Below are 21,202 nucleotides of genomic sequence, written 5' to 3'. Positions count from 1 at the left end.
GAGTGTCTTTAACCAGCCACCACTACCTACCCCAGGGACACCTGCTAAAGGGGCCACAGCTGGGGACAGGCTCACGCCTCCCCTGTGTTCCTGCGGGCTGATGGCACAGAATACGCCAAGACAGATGCCATTTCTACCAGCCAGGTAGAAATACCTGGTAGAAATCCAAATAATCTCCTCTGCAAAGCTACTGTGTTGGCACAAAGCAGCCATTGAGTGTCCACAGCAGTGTCTGCAGACAGCTCCTGCCTCCACTCACACAGCCACGCTGCCGAAACACAGCTGCAACCAAACCAGCTGTGCCCAAACATTGCTTAACCCAAGGTGCAGCCTGCGGGGTGGAAGTCAGTCCCTGAGGTCTCTTCTGTGTTTGCTAGCCCAGCCAGTGGGAATTCAGTTCCTGGCTTGGGCCATTCCCCATTCTTGTGAGCCTACAGAACACAGCAGAGCATGCGCTGAGGTCCAGCGTTCACTGCCAAACACCAGCCTGAAGGAGCCGAAGAGATCTGAGTGGGCTCAGCCTCCCCAGGTGCCTCATTTGTCAAGGGGGGTAGGGGAGACACTCGGGTTTTCACCTGTTTTGGTTAAACAACAAGCCAGACACATTACTCAACAGGAACAGCCTCCAGGGCTCAAACCAGGCGTGCAGGAAGGAACCACACAACTGACTCACAAAATAACTGGCTTTGGGAAAGGCTGGGGGAAATCACCTCTTTCATCACTTCTTTTGATCACTGGATATTTCCCTATTCCTCAAACAATTCCAGGACTTGGTCACATCAAAGCAAACAAAAAGCAGGATACACAGGACTAAGCATTTTCAAAACCTCTGACTTCTTATCAGACAGCAAGCAAACCCAAGGCTTGAAACTCTGGAAAACTTCCCAAAAACTTAAGAAAAAGCCCCGCAGTTCTTCCAAGAGATGGCCCTAGCAGCAGGTCCAGGCTCTGGCAGTGTTCACATCAGCCAGCACCCTCTGTAGCCCAGGAGCTCCTCACCCTGTTCTCCCCAGCTATTTGGTGCTCCCAGAGCTGGCACTCTGCTCCTGTCATCCTAAGTACTGGATGGCCCACTGGGGGAAAGCACCCCACGAAGCTGACAGTCACCCTCTGGGACCTGGCATGAAGGAGAAACCTTTATAATAAAGCCTCACTGGAGCCAGGAAGGGCATCATGTGTCATTTCTATTATAATTCTGTGCTGGGGGAGGAGGAGCAGGGAGGCAAGGAGAGAATTAGTGAATTAGAATTTGCCTTCATGTTTAAAGGAATTTGTTTCCTCTCTGTCTATCCTGCTGCTCTGTAATGACAGGAGTGTCACATCTGAGCAGCACTAAGCTCCCCAGTTTGGGAGGAGGAGTCTCCAAGAAGACTCTGCTGGAAGGTAACCCACTTCATTAAGGAAGCTCACCACCCCTTCACACTCCACAGCAGATAGGAAGAGCTTCAGGCAATGCAGCCTCAAGTGCCAACGCTGGGAGTGCAAGTGGAAAGTGATGAGCAGAACAGCGCAGGCTGGAGCATCCAGTTACATCCAGTGACTGCTTCCAGCAGCAAAGGTAACAACCACCTCAGCACATTCTGCAAGAGATGAGGATGGCACTTCTTAGCCACCCTCCCCTCACACCATGGCCACCTGCCTGCATTTGCCATTTCTCTGGCATCCCCATTTTATCAGAAGGCACTCAGCTGCCTGTTCCAAACACTGGTATGGGCTGGCCAGGTCGTTCTCACATTCCAGTGCCAGCAACGCCGCCGCGGCTTTTGCCCAGACACTGCAGTCTCGTGTCTGAGCACAGGCAGGGCAGTCCTGCATTGCTAAACCCCGTACTACCCCTGCAGTGATGGGAAAGAAGGGAAATTGCAATTTCAGTAAGAAAGGGGTGAGAGACCATAGGGAAGAAACAACAGCGTGGTGCTCAGTAGAAGTGGCATGCTTCATACAACACCCCAGGGGATCAGGGTTTTCAGCCCTAGGGTGAATCTGAAACGTGGTGGAAATATTATTGTTCCACTTGTTCCAGAACTGTTGTTGTTACAGACTGCATCATGTTCCGTGACTTCAAGCACACACCTGACACGCAGTTCTGAGTTGAGAAGAGTCTCTAATGACACCAGAGAAGAAACAGTAACAAACTTACCTCTTTAGACATTTAAGCTCTGTTACAACTCTCCCGTACCTCTCTGGGAAAGCAGTGTACCACAAATGCATGAAAAGCCATTTCATTTATTTCTACTCTGTGTTTGCATGAGGGCTCTCAACTCTGATGTTAGGATGAACACCATCACCTGGTTTATTCCAGCACAGTTAGCACATGGAAAATAGGACTCTGACAGAAGTTATGGCAAGTTACCTGTGCAATAACACAGTAAAGCTTTATCCGGTGCCTGAGCACAAAACACTGAACAGCCAACATGCAGTGGGCTCACAGAGGAGAAAAGATGGACCCTGGCCATCTGCAAGTCAACAGCGGTCATTCAAATTCAACACACCAGTTTTTTTTAAAAAATATTATTTCCTACTTATTTATTTTTCCTTTAATAACACAGTTTAGCATTTCAGAGTTCAGCATTCTACACTCTTACACACTGTCCTTGTTTATTAGCATTTAAACACAAAAAGACATAGCAAGACCTCCAAACACAAATAAATACAAAAACACAATATACAGTAAACTGAAATACAACATATAATAATGCTATTGGGAAATTAAGACATGTTGCTAATTCCTTTTTTTATTATTATTTTAACAACATGGTTATTGCTGAGCAATAAATTATACATTTTAAAATTGTTTTTCCCCCTAAAAGAAAAGGACGAGAACCACTGGTTACCAGATCACTTGCACTGTATCCTTACAGCTATTGATAATTAAGACAGGCAGAATATACACAATCAAATGAGGCTGGCCTTCTTTGGTCTTTGTTTTTGATCATAAAACTGAACACAAGTGTACCGTTCACTGAAGAGTATGAGATTAAAGAAATGGATACACAAGTTCCAAACACATTAATTTGTACATTATTCTCAATCACTGATGTCTTTTCCATAGATAGTTCTCACAGAATTTCTTGGAAACAAATGTCAGCTTTAGTTTTCCCAATTATTATGTTGTTCCATGCATCTTAAAGGTTATCCTACTTGTCTAAGAGAAATGGACCTACATTTAGCCCATCATCTCCTAATGGGGTATTTTTCACAGCTCCCTAGTCACACCACTAATTCATTGGAGTTTTATACCTTGTAGAAAAAATCCTGAACTTCCCCATTTTTTTTCTATAAAACCTAAAAAAAAAAGAAGTATTAACCAAACAACAGCTATAAGAAAAACAAAATAGGTGGATTACACAATGCATCAGCAACGATGGAAGCTTGTACCTTCCCATTCCACAAGTACAGATTACACAACTCTCTGCCAGTGATGCAGGTCATAGTTGGAAGATGTGTCCTTTCAGGTGCGAGCTATATTCAAATACAAAGCTCGGAACACTATGCAAGAAAATGACCTTTACGAATGATAATGCTGGTTTATCTCAGTAACCCTTAGACAGAGTCAAATTTTATCACTACGCATCGCACTGCCAGCAATGGAGCGTGTGAACACCGGCATTGCTAAGAAGTTAAAAAGTCCTTGCAGAACTGGCAACCAAATTAAAAGCTTAGTTCCAAAGGACCAAGAACACGAACACCACATAGAGACAACAAACCCTTCCCTAAACGGGTAGGTTAGTAAGCCACAGAGTTGGGATCCAGATTTGAATTCCGCATCAAGTCTGGGATGTTTGAATCCAGGGTTTTGGTTCAGGTGCTTCTCTGTGAAATTCAGAACTTATTTGAACCCTAAGGAACTAATCCTAACTTGGAGGGAAAATATGAAAAAACACAGCCTAGTATCTACACTGACATCATGAAATGGAAGACAGAAGCTGCAGTCTTGACTATATATTAGAAGAGAAACAGGAATAGTCAGATCCCTTAAGCGTTGTATAACTCTACTCTTCTAAATCTTAAGAGGATGTCCCTGAATCAGCAGTCCAAAGTTTTCCACAACCTTCTATCTGGTGCTTTCTGCAAAGGCCTGGATTAAGAGGCAAGAAAGAAGAATTAAGCCCTCAGATTTTGGTTTACAGAAAAAGGGAGAAAGCCCCACGAGAAAGAAATGGTCAGTCACACTGACTGGTAGAACAAAGAGGAACCCACTTCACTGTACAAGGGTATTCTCCCTCCTCAGTTAAGAGGAGCATCAAACGAGACTGGTTTTGTTGGATGATTCTGAACAAACAGAGCAGGACACACATTTGCTGCTGTTACTCACACTGACATGCTGTGCTTCACTCCACAGGTCTGGGCCACCATGCGTGTACAACCCCAAATCATGACAGCTTGTATGTTTAATTCTAGCCCTTACTGTCCTGATGTGGGTCTTCAGGGTATGTCAACTTATTTTCCAGTTCCTTTAAGGGACAAATGTATTAAAAGAGTAAAACCTTGTGATTGAGAAGTAACACTAGGGAACTGGAACCTCTCATTCAGTCCCAGCTCCAGGAGATTCCTTTTGTGACTCTGGGCAAATCACATCTCATCCTTGATTTCCTTTTCCCAAGAACGACAAATAGCACTTGCTATACACTGTACACAGTATTAAAAACTATTCTCAGATTAAACTGCTGAACCAATCCTTTTTGTTGCAGTAGCTCTGACTTCAAGGTCAACCAGAATATCAAGGTATTGACTGAACAGGACAGGAATTCCAGGGAAGAGGTCCAGATGCTTTTAATCATCTCTTGTTCCCAAATTAAAGGAAATAATTTGCAATTAAGAAGTTGCCCATCACTATAGTTGTTTAATATACAGGAATTATTGAAGCATGAGGAAGAACGTGTGTCCTAAATTACAATTCAAACTCTTCAGAAAAGCTAAACGAAGTGTTTGCTACATACAGGTCTTCAAACCTGAAAGATATGAAACCAAAAATTGCCCTTAGCAGCAGCAAGTTGTATTTGCACCAACTGATCAAGTGTAACTTGGAGGAAAGGGTTTTGTTTCATCACTTCTACATAAAGAAAAGACTTTGCATATTTATGTGCATGCATGTCTGTGTGTTTATGTATGTACCTACACACATACAAGTAATTTACAGAGCAAAATCTATGAGATTAGGTATGCAACCCAAGAATTTCCCCCCTCACCTATTTGTATATTTGCATAGTTAAATCATATCAAAGGCATCAGTACTGCAGTCACGTTTTTCACTCTTCTGCAGTGCAGGCAACTTTTCTTGTCACTCCCTACATGCTTCTCTATCTTGGACCAAACAGCACCAGTGTTTTAAAAACTAAACAAAGTATCAGCAGATACCCTGCACTGTTGGTGAAATGCCTATCCCAGGTGATGAAATACAGATACAAATAGGTGGTAGCTTTTAAATTCCATCTCAGCAAGCCATAATCGTGGCAAGCGGAGGAAACAGAAGCAATACAATCACAACCTAACATTCATGGGTTCAACACTTAAATCCCAGCTAACACAAATCTCTATTACCTTTGCATTTGAGAAAGTCACCAGGGACAGAAACAGGCACATATCTTCATCTTTCCTTTTCCAAGTAGAAAACACCACGAGAAACGGAAATAAACTGCATTTCTTTTTTTCTTTTTCCGTATTTTTAAAAAAGCTAGCGTGTTTTTTCCATCAAAAGTTTGCCACCCACCATTCCCTTTTCCTATTGCACATTCTCTTTGTGAAGAACAACATTTACAGTACAAGGCTGAAATCAACATTGCATATTGTAAATCAGCAGTTGAAGGTGTACCGTGTAGACAGTAAGTGAAACAAGACCCCAATTAATTAGCTCAGAGAATAAATGCAGACATGGTCATGCATCATAATCGCAGGGTGGTCTTTAAACACCCAAACAGCTTCATCCTGTTTAGGATTCAAGACTTTCTAGGTAACAGGTGCACTCACTCTGTGCTGTAGAGTGTACACAAAGGGCAACATCCAGATTGTCACACACTGGAATCTCCCTAGAGGAAGCTGGAAACGGAAGAGGTTTGTACATAACTTGGAGTGTCACCATGAAGAAAGAATACCAGCAAGAGACTTCAGCTGTGTGCTGCTAAGAATTACTAAGCAGAGGACAATATGGTTCTGTTGAACAAACTCTGTTCAAAGTAATGCAAATACTCTGGGACCCCCTTGCAATAATGGCACCCCCCAGGCATTTGCCGGGATTCAAGAGTATACCTGAGGGCAGGGTGTTGTCCCATGAATCACTTTAAACAGACAGTCCCTAGAAAACTTTGGATATCTCAGTCAGGAACAAAGAGAAAAAGGATAAAGGGCATTTCAGCGATGAGAGAAACAGTTAAATAACTTAAAAGTGTTGAGTAAAGCACCAGGTATCTTTTCCTTTCAACTCAGAGAATATACAGTGGCCTTGTTTTCACAAAATGCTACATACTCCTTGCTGGAAAGCAGAGGAAACCGATTTCTATGTACACAGTAAGAACTCTACAGAGATGGCCCGTGAGTTCTGCGGAGAAAGGGGTGTTACAGTCAAGGCTTCAGGTATTCCACAGCAGGCGGTGTCTACATTTGTGTAGCAAGATCCTGGATTTCACAGTACGCAGGGTTGGCAAACTGGAAATTCTCTGGCAGCTTCATGTAGTTTTAAAAAATAAGTGCAGTAGGCCTCCGTTTTATTAACTGTGATAAAAAGCACATATGCAAAAATATTTTTATATCGATAGCACATTACTGCATTATAAAAGCTGCCCAAGTGAAGCTGAAGATTCTGGCAGCTGGTGCTTTTGGCACTTGGGAGATGTGGAAAGCAGCATAGAGATCTGTGAAATACAACAGTGACTGATGTTTCTGCTACAGTGATCGGCATTTAGACAGTTAGCAGTGTTCATATTTAAACTTCTCTGTGAAGTTTCTGAGTCAATATCCCACCAAGACGAGATATTCAGAGATCTCTTAAAGCTACTAGTTTAGGCTGTGTGCAGACTCAGGAAGACTTCCCTATTGGTTTACACATTTGCATGTTTCAAAGTCCTCTTTCAATCACCAAGGCTGGAAATGCTTTTTTTCCTCCTCTTTTAAAGAGCTTGGATTTAGAAGCGCAATTCTGTCACAGAAGTTGGAAACTGTAGTCACAAATCTGCAGAATATGCTGGGCCCTGCTTATACTAGAAATCTCCTCCAAGTCCCAGATTGAAACAGGATATAAACTGTTTTGAGATGGCCAAACGGTTTCATTTAATTTTACAAGACATGCATTAGCAATGGGAGGAGAGTCCTTTGGACATTTCCACTTGGGAATCCTGTTTTCAGTAAAATTCTGTGATGCACAAACACAAAAGCTCAGCTGCCTACATTCACAATTATTAAAATGACAAGTTGAGCGAACCTTCGCCCTAAAGCGTAAGTGATGGGTTTACTTATGCAGCCTGCATAAAACTGCAAGTGCCATACAATTATATCTAGAGATATAGATGCAGGTATATCTATAGATATTTTCTCTTGTGCAGAACATCCTCCTTCCGTGCTAGAAATTGAATGCTAGCACATGCCTCCATATTTGAGCTTGCACCTGTTGACAGCCACGTACCATAGAGGGAGTACAGTACCCGGACAATGGAAGGCAGGAAAAGGAAGACAAGTTGCTGCTGGCGGTCGGGACGGTCAGCAGCAGGCAGTATTCTAGCAGGTGCCTGGAAAACCCATGAAGACCACTTAGCATGCATTGTATAACCATAAATACTTCTTGCAGGCACTGTGTGTGAAGGCACAGCCAAAAAAGACAACGGCAAAGACAAGCTGAAATACAAAGGCATGAATTCAACTGCACCTTAGACAAAAATTTTGACTATGCCTCAAAAAAGCAGAAAACTGATACAGCCTGACATTAAAGGCTGAGATGCAATAGTTTTTTCAAGCCCACGAAGGCTGAAAACACAGTGGTGCAAGTCTGCTCTGCTTAAGCAGGACTTTAGAGAGCACCACAGTCAGGCTGTGTCTCTGGACTTGCTTGTCACAGGCTATTAAATAGAAGCAGATGAAAACAGCAGGTTGCAATCAGCATGTTTCAGGGCTAGCAAATGCTTTCCACTACAGTTCACGCTGTTACAAGAAAGAAGCCCATGCATTCCCCATTAGGATGTTTGTCTGCTATGAGAAGCTGCCACGAGCATCCATATTCACAGCCCCAGAGTTCTCAGATGGATTTGTTTCAAGTGATGCCACCTTACAGCCACAGGCATTAGAGGAAAAATGTCATCTGCCTTCACAGTGGCCATGGAGACTGTCTAGTTCAAGCTCCACAGGAGCACTGAGCATAACGTTTTGGCACCTCAGTAGGATGGATTCCACCATGGCAAAGTCATAGAAGCTGCAAGAAGCCAAAGGAATGGGCTTTGGCTTCTGTTTTGTACATTGCAAGGTACCTAAGGGCTCTGAAGACAAGGCTAAACATTATGCCTGAAGTCCAATTAAACTACCATTTCAGATATCAGAATTAATCTGAATAAAAGCTATGGTTTATAAGCAGCACAGCACATCTAAGGCACATGTATGCATGCAAGCCACCATCACTGTATTAAGACATTGCTGGTTTGTCTTGAAGCAATGGCTGCTAGTACAGAACAAACATAGAGGCTTTTTTCAGCACTAAACCTCCTCCCCAATACTGAAAATACTATATACTGCTGACAGCATAATGTGCAACATATATAGCTTGATTGGAAAGCATGGGGCAGAACTTTAAAAAATGTACAGGATTCCGTTTAGAACTCCAAAGTTCAACAAATGCCCTATTTTAGGGTGAAAACAATTATAAATCTGATAATGATGCACAGCATCCATGAGTGATTTTTCCTTAATTTTGAAATAGTGTCATTAACTACGACATATATTGTAGGTTTACATTTCTAAAGAGAAATAACAGAATTGAATAGTTTTTTTTTCCTATCACAAGTGATAACCAGTGTTTGGTATCTTCTATTTTTTCTTCCAAGAAATATCAGTCTATCAACAGTTTTAAAATAAAATGTTTTCTGTAACAATAGAACTTTAAATAAAAATATGATTTTGATTCAGATACTTTTGAGAAGACATGGATACTTTTCCAAGATCTTCTGACAAAGTAATTATTAAAACAGAGACCAGATGAGGCCTTAAAAAGACAATATACTATATTTCAGACAAGATTGCACCTCAGTTTTTCAAAGAATATCATAATTGCAACATGACTTCATCTTCTTCTAACATGCTGACAATTTCCAGCTAGCCCACGTGTGAAGGGTTTTTTTTGTATTCTAGCTTAAAAGAAATAAAAGTCAGTAATTGATTCAGCACATACTGTATGTCTTTTCACCTCCAATTGACTAGATCATTAATAAGTTAAAAAAAATCCTCTCTGACCATAATCACTACCCCAGCGAGGGATAAGTGATTCTTCAGAGCTCAAGTGTTGCTAGTTCTATTAAAAAATATACCATGGTATGATTTCTTAATGTGTTGCTACTTTCGCAATTGGACCCTATGCAGTTATGCCTTCAAACTCTTCCATCTGTTCCACAAGGTGGTTCTGTGAGCTTTAGGACCTCTGATTGAAGACAAACTGATATAAAACCCCCAAACGGAGTTGCCTTCTGTTTAATCCGCCTCCCCCAGTGTATGTCAGGGGTCTGGTAGATCCGATGTATCCACTATGACTTTAATAAAAATAGTATCATCTTTAATATACGTTCCATTCTCTAGAACAGTTTGAGCCACAAAGACTGGGCAGCCAGATGCAATGTTCATTTCTCCAGTTGGCTTCTTGAAACTGCTGCTGTTTGGATCTGGCTTGAAAGCATCTCCCAAGTGGCGTCGAGACGGTCCCTGATCCATGAGCATGAGAGTCACTTTCTGTTTGAAGGGCCAAGGAAGCAAAGCATCGTATTCTCCACGCATTATGACAAAAAACAGAGACAAGTGCGTCCCCTTTCCCATGCCATCTCCGTTCAGGTAAACTCTAGCACACATCTTGTAGCCAAAGTATCCAGTATAAAAGGGTTGGCTGTACAAGGACAGAGTCTTCCCCATGACTGCTTCTTGCTTCCGACGTTTATAATCTCGGATTTTCCAAATTAACACTCCGTTGTAACTCGCAGTTTCTAGAACCTGGAAGCGGAGGTCCATGTCAGCCAGCCGAATGTCGTGAACGCTCAGCATCTGATCGTGCCTGCTCAGCTGGGTCTCCAGCAGGCCTGTCAGGAAACAGAAAGGATGGGGGTGAGAAATGTGCTGTTTACTAAAGACTACTTAAAAAAAAAAAAAAAAAAAAATAATAATAATAAAAAAAAAATCAATCGCCAGTGCTGCTGTTGTGTATGAAAACACTTTCCTCCTTGAGAACCAAAGTGCAATTGGCCACTGATGAAGCAGTGTCTACAGGCTCTAATTTGCTGGCTGGTATCTAGGTTAGCTGGGATTTTTACAAACATGGGTGTTAACTGTACATGCAGTAAAAGTCAAATATTCAAATCACCTAACAGATTTTTCCTGGTCACTAAACAATGTAACTACAGAGGCTTCCATTTTTTGAAAGGAGACTTGGCAGCATTATGTGCAGGTTGCTATTTAGCAGGGAAGACCTTGGAAGCAGTCATACAACGTATGTAATCCCTCTGAAATTCAGAGGCACCACTGATGACTCAAAACATTCTTTTTAGACACTACTTGTCTCAGAAGCACAGTGCTGTTACAGTGTCTAAAGTTCATTGTAAAAGAACAGAAACTGAAGCTTAGATCTGTATTATATGGTCATTTATTTATTTTGGAGGGAGGGCTGTGTTTTCTGTGTCCCCTTTCCCTTTCATGTTACTATTTGGTTTTGCACACTGGCAAAATTGGCGAACATACAATACTGAGAAGCAGATGAATTCATAAGGCAGGTTTATCTTATATAGATCTATTTCAATGTTAAATTCTTTGTCACAATCATTTGAACACTTGCATACGATCTACACTATGTTGCTGAATTCCAGTCTATTCAAAAGCACAATAACCTTATTCTTAAGCAGATCTCAGTTTTCTTAGGATCCAATACCCCTGTGTAACAGAATCAGGATGGGTGGTTTCAGGTGGATAACCATACTGATCTACTCACAGGGGAGAAGAGTAGTGAAAGATGTCAATACACCAAGACTATATTTAAAGAAGCTGCTGAAAGCTATTAGCTATCAAAGATCAATTGAGAAACTGCTTATAATGAACTAACAATGCAGTCAAGACAAGAGTCAATAAAATAAAATAGAAGACAAAAATCAAGCCTAAGAAACAGCATGGAAGCAACGCCACACCATCAACAAACGAAATACACAATCTCCTATTCAAAAATCAGAAGAATCAGCATTATTGATGTTTCCATATAGAAGCCCCAATGGGAATGCCACTCAAGGGACACTGTTTTCCTCTCAACAGCATCTCAGCCCATTGTGCTTACACTCACTTGTATTCCGAGCTCCTTGTCCTGCAGTTTTATCAACACTTTCCAGCTCAGTCACTCTGTTCTGGAGGGATTCCACGCTGCTCTTCATGCTGTCAGCCTCCTCCCAGTTCTGTCGGAAGGGACGGATTTCTTTGTCCAGTTCTTTGAGTTTCTCTGCTTGACTGTCTATCACTCGCTTTATAAAATAATAGCATATGAGTTAACATAACACAAAGACATTAATTTATGCAAATTAAACAAAGATTATACGTTGGTAATAAGACTGAATTCCAATATAAACAAGTTTTGCTCATGTCATGTATTTTAATAACACAAACCTTGAAAATTTAAAGGATTAGCCCAGGTATTTATGAAACACAAAATATTTAATGCTGCATAGGTAGAACACCATCAGAATTAGCAACAGACTTATTTTTAAAAAGGAACTTGTTAGTGTGCTCTTGTCTAAAGTAGTTTGATTTTTGGGTTTTTTTAAACCTTTCAATGTAGGAACATTTTTCTGAATGTCTCTATATTGGTATTACAGGCTGATACTTCCTGGGTTTCATGTGAGAGTACTTAAGCAACGAAGTATGGGCACAGCTTACTGTGGTGTGGATTAAGGGGCTGCCCATGTGCACAAGTTTATATTGGTTTACAGCAAAATAACTTATCCCTCCAGGAAAACATCATTACTCTTGCACACACAGAACATGAGTACGCACACATGCAAGCTCCCAGCTCATATAAATCAGTCATCAAACCCTAAGTTATTATGTGCCCATAACTATATCAGAAGCCCTCAAGAACGTAAGCAGAACTACCACCTCTGTCCCCTTAAGTACCTTTAAAACTCCTACTCTCACTTCCTAAACTGAATAACCCATGCATTTTGAAGGTACTTGCTGTTGAGTCTTTTTAAGAAAACAAAGGAAAAAACAGCCCAGGTGGTTTTGGAAAGGCATGAAATATAACACTCAAGAAAGAAATACACAGAAAGGCCAGTATTCTCTGAAAGAGGGACATTAAAAGCACTTGAGAACAGTAAAAATATAAAGAATGTATTTCCCAGTCTACTTCAAATCTGATGCAAGAAATACACAGCACTTCACATTATCAGGCTAATTTGGACTAGCAGGAATTTTAGCCAGAACCCCATAATCAGTTGTGAAGTTCAAATGATAACAAAAATATCTGAGATAAGAAACTACTTTTGCTACCACCTACAGTTAAATTCCAAATCCAACTTTATAGTTTATCATCATATAGAGCCAACATATGTAAAAATTATTTTTCATTTCTTCACAAAAATAAAGTGGCGGTTGAGTACAAAACAAGAAAATAAATTTATTTTGCATTTACCTTCTGGTTAGCCATGTGGATTCAGTGTTCCCCACTGATGGGGAAAACCCTTCTACCTCATGCAACCTCCATTTCCCCTTTTAGCCATTTGCTTTTAATCAGGTGGTTTCAGTTATACTGAAAGTCTGTAACCATTAACTGAAGGCTGTCAATTTGATGAGCCAGCTAGCAAAATCAGGTTCTAGGAATCTTTATTTTTTGTCTCAAAACCACTGAGCAATCTAACATATTTCAGGATTAACTATTTATTTCTATATTAATGTTTTAAAACAAGTTATGTATCTCTCACTTCCAGAATAAGGGCTTTGTGAAAGAAGTCACGAATTTCCTGAATCATAAATACAAGGGGGATGGGCCCAGTAAATGTATGAAGCAGCTTGCCTGGACTTACTAAACATCACCTACCAACAGTCACACCCTCCCACTTGGACTGATGGTAATCAGACAATAAAGCCGGGAAGGGCTGTCAGCCATATATAAAAGTAAACACACCACACAGTGGCCTGGATGCATGTTGTGAGAGCAGAACCAAAAGATTAGGCCAGTAGTTCACAGCTAACATGCAAAAATAAACTCAAAATATGCCCACGTCTGATATTTTTCCTTTACTCATACCAAACATGAACTCTCCAAGGCAAGAATAGTAACATGGCTGGGGGTCTGCCCAGTGCCTCACAGCTTGCATCTCTTTGGACTAACACAGCATCAAATAAAATAAATGATCACATTTTTACATGAACTGGGGAAGTGCTAAACATGCAGAAGAATTGTAAGCTATTATTTTGGGAGAAGTTTACCCAAAGTTGTTATCAGGGACCAACTTCTCTCCATCAACCTGTGCAACATTCTACCTTTGTACATGCAAAACCAATTCTGGTTTAGCTGCTTCTGCTTCACACCGGCAAATGTATAGCATTTTTACCTCCTGTACCTTGACATGAGAATTCAAGGGATACAAAATAATCAGAAATAAGAGTTCTATTTAATTTTTAAAAAGCAGTGGGATCTCTATCTTTTTACCCTACAGGGAGTCAACCTCCTCCTGCTGGGAGGTCCTGATGTACTAAATCTGAATTTAATGCAGCAGTGGAGATTTTCAGTCTAATTATTCCATTAGAAAGCACACAGATGTGTCACACTGTACTCATAAATTTTCAAGTAGATATAAATTTTCTACATGCACTTTTTATTCTAGTAACTGACCTCTCCAGCTCATTAATCTCGAGTTATGTGCTTGGCAAACCATTGTGGGCTCCTTTTGATGTTGGTTTTCATATAGGGCTTTGTTTGACATTTCTAACAACTTCCAGAATTTTAGCACTATACTTGCTAAAAGAATTTCAGAAAATGTCATGAGGAATTGAAGAGTTGTAATGGACCTTTCCATTGCAACTGATAGGGCAAAACTGGAAAGCTAAAAAAACCAGACTAGATAAGGTACTACTTGACTTGGAAAAGAAATCATGTGTCCTTCTCCTCTGAAGGAAGGTATTACTCATCAAATCACTTTATGTTCATGAGGCTACTGTTTCTTTTGTCCCTCAGCACCTCACGTCCCCACTTCGATTACAGCAGGCTTACTCATAAGCTTCCATTTCCATATGAAAGGCTGGATACTGCATGCGAAAGTTTCTCTCCACGTGACAGCAGCCAAAAAAAGTATCACACACCCTTAGTAAAAACACTTTCCCCGGAGACCAGTATATAGAAAACTCATCTGAAAACAAAGCATCTCTAGGCTGAGGTTCCTGCCAGTGCCCAGACTCCCTTCATGCATTTACACTGGTTGCGTCAGACACCTCACAGTGCAGATGATGCTCAATGATGCTGCTGCTGCTCCCCAGACAAAAAAGGTCACCTGACAGCCAACACTGGAACTGTACTAGACATCAGTAGCATTAGTAGGTCTTGGGGGACTAAGCAAATACCCCTTGCCCAGACCTGAACTGGTTAGTGCAGTATCTGTAGCTCCCATGTAACCATGCCTGCTCAACACAACCCAGGAAAAGAATGGCTCACAAAACGTAACTAATTTGCTCCACTCCTGGTGGGCAACAGAACAGGCTAATCATGTTGTCCAGGAAAAAACAAATTGAGGTGTGTTTCCAGGATACCCTTAACAATCAGACTGAACCAGGAAATTCCACTGAGTGGAAGGAATCAGGTTGAAATAGCTTTGAAATACAGTTTGGCTTAAAATAACCAAATTGAAATAGCTGGCGAGAGGAAGTAAAGAGCAGGAGAGGGAAAAAAAAAAGGAAAAAAAAGAGAAAAAAAACCAGAGCAAAACATTTTCTCCAGTACTTATTACCACCACAAAGCCACCTGTTGGAATCTGCTGCTTTGTAGTGGTTTGAGGTTTTTTTTTCCTAAACCAACTATGCGAAAATTGATTTTGCTAACACTTACAGCTCAAGGAAATCAAAGATATGGCCATTTGTCATTTAAGACAATAATGAAAAACTCTGCTCTATGTTTTTTCCATTTCCACTCTCATTGCTGGCCATAGAGCCAGCATGTGTAGAAACTCCAGGCTTACAAATTAACTTACCTCCTGGTAGATTCAATCAGCGATACCAGTACATAGAAGGATTAGCTCCCCAGTGTCAGAACACAATACTGCAAGCAGGCAGCCATATCCCAGACTATCATCAGACAAGCAACAATGACTAAGGCAGGCTAAGCTGGTCACTACATGGGCAGGTCATGGAATTACTGCTATAAGGAAAAAAGTTGCAGCTGCCAAACTTGAAGGTTTCCTTATAAACCATCATCAAGGATCTCCAGGCTCTGAGCTCCTGAATGTGCCACCCTCTGAATTTTAGCCACACTCTGGTTTGGATACTTTTATCTTTCTTGAGTATCAACATTTGCAGTTTATATATGAAGTGAACAGAAAGTGAAAAAGATAATTTTATTTACGTTCCGTTAAGGTGGATGCTACAACAGGTATCTGATATTCTAGCAGCAGACATACTACATTAATGTGTAAATGATACCTCCACAATTGCTTCCTAAATATCTCCTGAGGTTTCCCTAATTGTAGTTAGTAACATGCAAGCTAATACAAATTCCCAGCACCCACGTTCCAAATCAGCTCTGAATACAGAGCAAGGAATTTCAGCCTGGGCTAACCACCATGCCAGAGCATCCAGAGGATTTCTAGTTTGATGCTGCCTTGTGGCCAGATCATTCGAAATAGAGAACATGAAACTCAGACCTATGAGCAAAGGAATAACTAGATACATTTTCCTCAGAAGGACAAGAGAAATGTGGATTTTTAAAAAGTATTCAAATGCATTATGCTATGTTTGAATTAAATCCACACCAGACTGATCTCACTCAGGATTCGTACTTTTTTTTAAATACCAGCAAGTAGAAAAGAAATATACATAATAGTTGAAAATTTTAAGGTGCTAATCTTACCCTTCAGTGTGACAGTACTGCCTTAAGTATTTTTTTAAGTAAAAAAAATTATGATTATTCTCCATATAAGATATCTATTTTGTTTTCAATCTTTTCCCTTTTTAAACAGTTTTTTGTTTGTTTTAATATAGGCTAGGCAATTGCCGCGTTTTAGTAAAGTATCTTACCCCCTTAAACACAACAAACCAGAAAAAAAAAAAAATCAGCAGGGCTCTCTAATAATGTAAAATCTCTCCCCCCCTTTTCAATTAGACCACCTCACTTCACAAGTGTAAAGGCACAGAACAGAAGCTACTACCATTTCTGCTTTAATGGGGAGATTCTAAATTTCTTACCTGTAAATGAAGTATTTTAGATTCATTATTCCGCAGCATTTCCTTCTGTCTTTCAATTTCTATTTCAAAGCTACAAATCTGATTATGTAAAGTTTGTATACTCTTGTTCTTTTCCAAACTTTCATTCTGGAGCAAGGCCACCTGGAAAAAATTCTACAATTACTCCTGCCAAAGTTTATCAAAATACCTATAACTTTGTTAGTTTTAAACTATCTTAAACACATGAAAGGGATAAGATCCTAATAAAATCTCTCTCCATGTCTTGCAAATAAATAAATAAAAAAACCCCAACCTTCTGACAACTACTTTAGCACTTCCAATGTATGGCATTGGTACAACTTTGGCTTAAGAAAGTGCAGTGGGACACAAAACCAGCAAAGAACTTGTGCCTAAATGTAACATTTTCTTTATTCACTTGTTGTTTAATGACTTGATTTCCTGGTTTCCACCAACTGACTTGGGAGTTGCTTGGAGTTTGGAACAAACAACCTAATTCACTCTAGATTGGTGTTAAGAACTTGAGCCCTGCACAGAAGGGACACCAGAGACAAGCAGAGCTGGTTGGATCAGGGAACACTAATCTTCTTCACCTACTCCATTACAGATCTATCCTGATCTATAGCAAATTTAAGGAAAAACATCTGCATGGGATTGACTTGACTTAAAAGAATGTGATGGTGATGAAAACTCTTGAAAATGAGTGAATACAGAAGGAATCCATGCATTTGAAGGACAATCCAATGGTGCCTACTGGTAGAAAAGACCAAAGAGCTACAGGCTGTGAATTATATTATCTCTCCGTGCTGACATTTTATGAATTTATTCATTTAGTGACTCATTCTGTTTTTAAAACATGAGCCTTGTTAAAAGAATATCATATTATATATCTCCTTTGGGATGAAAGTAATACAGTAAATATTTTCTGTCACACTTCTTAGTGCTTGTTCATTAATGCGGTTTGGAGAAGGGGGCTGCTTGGTGGTGGTGCATTGCTTTTTTGACAAATCTAGTTATCCCCCCAGGCAAGATTATTCAGCAGCAAAAATGCAGAAAACACACACTTGGCACAAAATGATGTTTGGACTTGCCCTGACTATTCCACAGATAGATCTTTATACAGATATGAAGCAGCACCATTTCAGGCCCAGAAGAATCTTGGTAAAGGTTTCACATCAAGACCAATTACTTAGATGTTTCATGTTGTCAAAAAACCCCTACTCCCTGGCCTCTGTTACAGGTGCTAGTTTGAGGTTAAGCCATCTTCACCTCTGATGTGGCTGCCACTGCAGAATTCCATCCCCCTAACTCCCCTCTAATCAGACACCATCACCAAATCCCTTATGTGTCACTGCATTCCTAGCAGAATCTAGCCTGTTTGAAAAGGTAATTAATCTCAAACCTCTGAACCAGCCTAAACTAGACAAAGGACTGTCAAAGTCCACAGGCATTCAGCAAATTCATTAGACAGGGGCCCAAAAACACAGAGATGCCATAATATATGTGTGGGTATCTACTTTTCAGTATAGTACAGTACATGTGCATATACACACATAGGTTGGTTCTGCACTTTATACATAGAAATACTGGCAAAAGAAGCTCAACAGAAATGAGACAAAGCTAAGTTTGTCAGAGCAGAGAGAGAAGCAATACTGAGGCTGAAGGAATGCATGCCTAGGTACTAGAAAAAATTTTCAAGAACAAGCTTACATTTAAACCAGTACCTCTGCCTCCCAGATATTTAAGATCTGCTGGGTAGACACTTCATTTTTTTGCATCCTCCATTTCCTTAATGAATCAGAGTTCTTTAGTTAATTGTGATCTTTACATTCCCCTTTTCTCACTGTCTCCTCCCCAGGCCTCCCAATCACAAGGCAGTTACGCTCTGGGTCACTAAGCATTACATTTCCATTTTTGTACAAGTTATAAAATGTGGGCCTGTCTTGTACCAAGATTTTCCACACAGTTTTACAGAATACAAGAAAAGTAAAATCATGTCCTGCAGTCCCTAATCATACAGAACTGTCATTGCTAAGTCAGCAATTGTAGTTTTTGTGATTTGTGAATTAAAAAAAAAAAATTTAACACTAAATAGTTTTCCAACTATAGTTTCAGCATGTCTTCAGAACTTCAGTTTTAATAAGGGTAAAGGAAACACAGCATCTAATTACAAACTGCATCAGCTTCCTTTACTTCACTGGCATATTTGAAATATTCCTATGAAAAAGCATGCTCTTATTCAGCAATTTTGCAAATTAAGCTGTTGCTTACTAAAGAAGAATGGAAAAAACCTTATGCCACAAGAAACTATTCAAACAGGTCCCATATTTAAGTCTTGTATTAAAAAAGAAAAAACAATTTATACCCGTTTTCATTAAGAACGTGATGCAGCCACAAAACTACATTCAACTGATTATTTCCAACATTACAGAACTGTGGGAGTTCAGTCTGCAATTCTATCCCATCACAGAGTGCAAAAAGCACTGAATTTTAATTCGCCCCACAAAGTTTTGGTTCAAGATTTTACATCTGACCTCTTACTACTCTGTGCCACCAGCACCATTCAATACCAAACTCCTAACTTAGCTCTGCAGCTCTGAAGACTTTCAGTTTGCCTACTCCACATGCACTGTTAAAGAATGTGGTGACTGGGAGAAGGCAACTTCTCCTTTCCCCTCCAGACGTATCACAGAGAGAACCCCAAATGAAATCTTGACCCTACACAAACTGAGAAGACTTCCCCTGACTTCAGCAGGGCTAAGATTTCTGAGATACCCATCAGCCAAGTTGACCTTGCACTGCTGTTCTACAGCACATTCATTAATTTTTTCCTCAAAGAAGAGCACAGCAATAAAGTTACAAATCATTTTGTTACCCTTCCCTAGAATAAAGTCACTGACATATGACATGCGGTTAGCTATTCTGGTAACTTGGCACAGACTTGGGATTTCCAGTGATTCAACTCTTTATTATGAATAGGAAGAAGCCTACAAAGCAGGAAGTAAAAAGAAAAAAAAATGGACATACAATGATAAGCAGTTATGTCCTAAATGAAAGTTGAAACAAAAGTTGAACATAAAACAGTAGTAAAGTATAGAGTCTCTAAGGTCTGTAGGAGACAAACATAGAACCGCTGGGCATTTTTTAAATGACAGAGCACCTCTCAGGACACTGACAAAAGGCAGAACATGATCTGTTCTGGAAGTCACAGGGAACGTGCGTTTTTTCCCTACGATGTAAAATAAATTGTGTAGTTTTAATCAGACTAATGAAAAATGAACTAAGGATATGAATCTGTATCTTTCAAAACTGAAAAATGTAAAGTTCCTACACTGACGAAGTTTCACATGCAAAAGCAAACTGAAGTGATGTTATGGATTGTCAAACTAAGACCTACCTACACATGTAGAAAAATTCTATCTAAAAAAAGCCTGTATTAGACCTCTCCCAGGTTCAATGGCTTCCTTAAGGAAGTCCTTAAGGGGCTTCAAATTCAAAACCAAGTAGGTCAGGAACAAACATGCTGGGGGCAAAAAACGTATTACACTGTTCCAGTTACTGTCTGCTTTAAAACTACACCTCCTGCAGCTGCAGGACCTTGCTGGAGACCCAGGCACACGAGATCTCTGCAGGCCAAGAAGGGACCATGCTTTCTAGACAGAGTTGGCTAAACTCTACCTTGTGGTCTGCTTTGAGATGACAGAAGTCCTATCCCTACGTGCCACTGGGCTTACACTGGAATTGCTACTTATAAACTCATTTGAGTAAAGTCTGAAGGGGCTCCTGATTCTTCTGCCTGCATTCGTAAAATAGTCTGGTAATTCTGGGATCTTCTTTCCCCTAAAAATACAGAAACATTATTTTGATGTCTATGTAAGACTTTTTCAAAAAAATTTAAGAAAACAGTCATTTGTTCTGAAGTTTTGTATTTTTAAATCAAAGCCTTGAATTTTATTTTCAGAACAGGTGGTTAAGTCATTCAAATTTATTCACAAGATCATAGCTGGTACAACTCCCAGCATCTCCCAAATCCCAAACAATTAAAAACCTGGAGTCCCAAGGAAGCACTGCAACATGAACTTCATTCTGGTCTAGCACTAAAGCAGACATCATCATACCCATGAGTTACAGTATCTTTAATTTAATTAACCTGTGCAGGTCTTTAAGTTTGGAGAGCAAGAGCAAAAATAAATGAAATATATAACCAGTTTATTACACATTTCTAAAGTTCTGTCAGGAAAAACGATGAGGTAGCAAAGATACAGCTCATAGTGCTGCCATGGCTTTCTACACTCTCTGTTCTGTAAGAAGGCAGCTCAGAAAGGAAATACAATCCTGGACTGTTTATCTAGGTGAAAAAAGTGTTTTAATTAAGTTATCAATGAGGAAAATTGTCCGTGGAGTTGCGAAGCCAAGTTTCTCACAGCATTTTATTCTGTAACAAAGGTACAAAGATATGCTAAATGGCTTGATAGCTTTTGAAGTCTACTAGGGCTTTAGCTGTAATGTTGAACAGCTGTGAAACAGGAAAAAAGCGCTTCTTCCAGTACTTTTAGATGATTTAAAGAAGTCAATGAAAATTAGAAGTGAGTAGAAGATATAC

General features: G+C 40.1%; 1 protein-coding gene across 12 annotated transcripts in view; it reads right to left on the bottom strand.

Annotated features, from left to right (window-relative positions):
• Positions 1-2,495: 2,495 nt before the first annotated feature.
• The window catches only part of TRAF3 (TNF receptor associated factor 3), a 70,038-nt gene continuing 51,331 nt past the window's right edge, over positions 2,496-21,202 (bottom strand). For 11 of the 12 annotated variants that reach the window (XM_042047096.1, XM_042047095.1, XM_042047089.1 and 8 more), the window contains 3 exons: positions 16,603-16,743; positions 11,501-11,675; positions 2,496-10,256 (listed from right to left, as the gene is read on the bottom strand). In XM_042047096.1, the coding sequence (XP_041903030.1) occupies positions 9,685-10,256; positions 11,501-11,675; positions 16,603-16,743 (888 nt within the window). In that variant the 3' untranslated portion in view covers positions 2,496-9,684. The remainder of the gene's footprint in view (positions 10,257-11,500; positions 11,676-16,602; positions 16,744-21,202) is intronic. The other variant, XM_042047098.1, reaches the window with a different exon arrangement.

This window comes from Corvus kubaryi, unplaced genomic scaffold (assembly GCF_017639235.1).
Source record: "Corvus kubaryi isolate FWS band 111438036 unplaced genomic scaffold, C.kubaryi_AGA036_p1.0 66, whole genome shotgun sequence".
NCBI classification, from domain to species: domain Eukaryota; kingdom Metazoa; phylum Chordata; class Aves; order Passeriformes; family Corvidae; genus Corvus; species Corvus kubaryi.
Note: the sequence above shows the minus strand (reverse complement) of the source record. Positions and strands in the feature narration are given on the sequence as shown.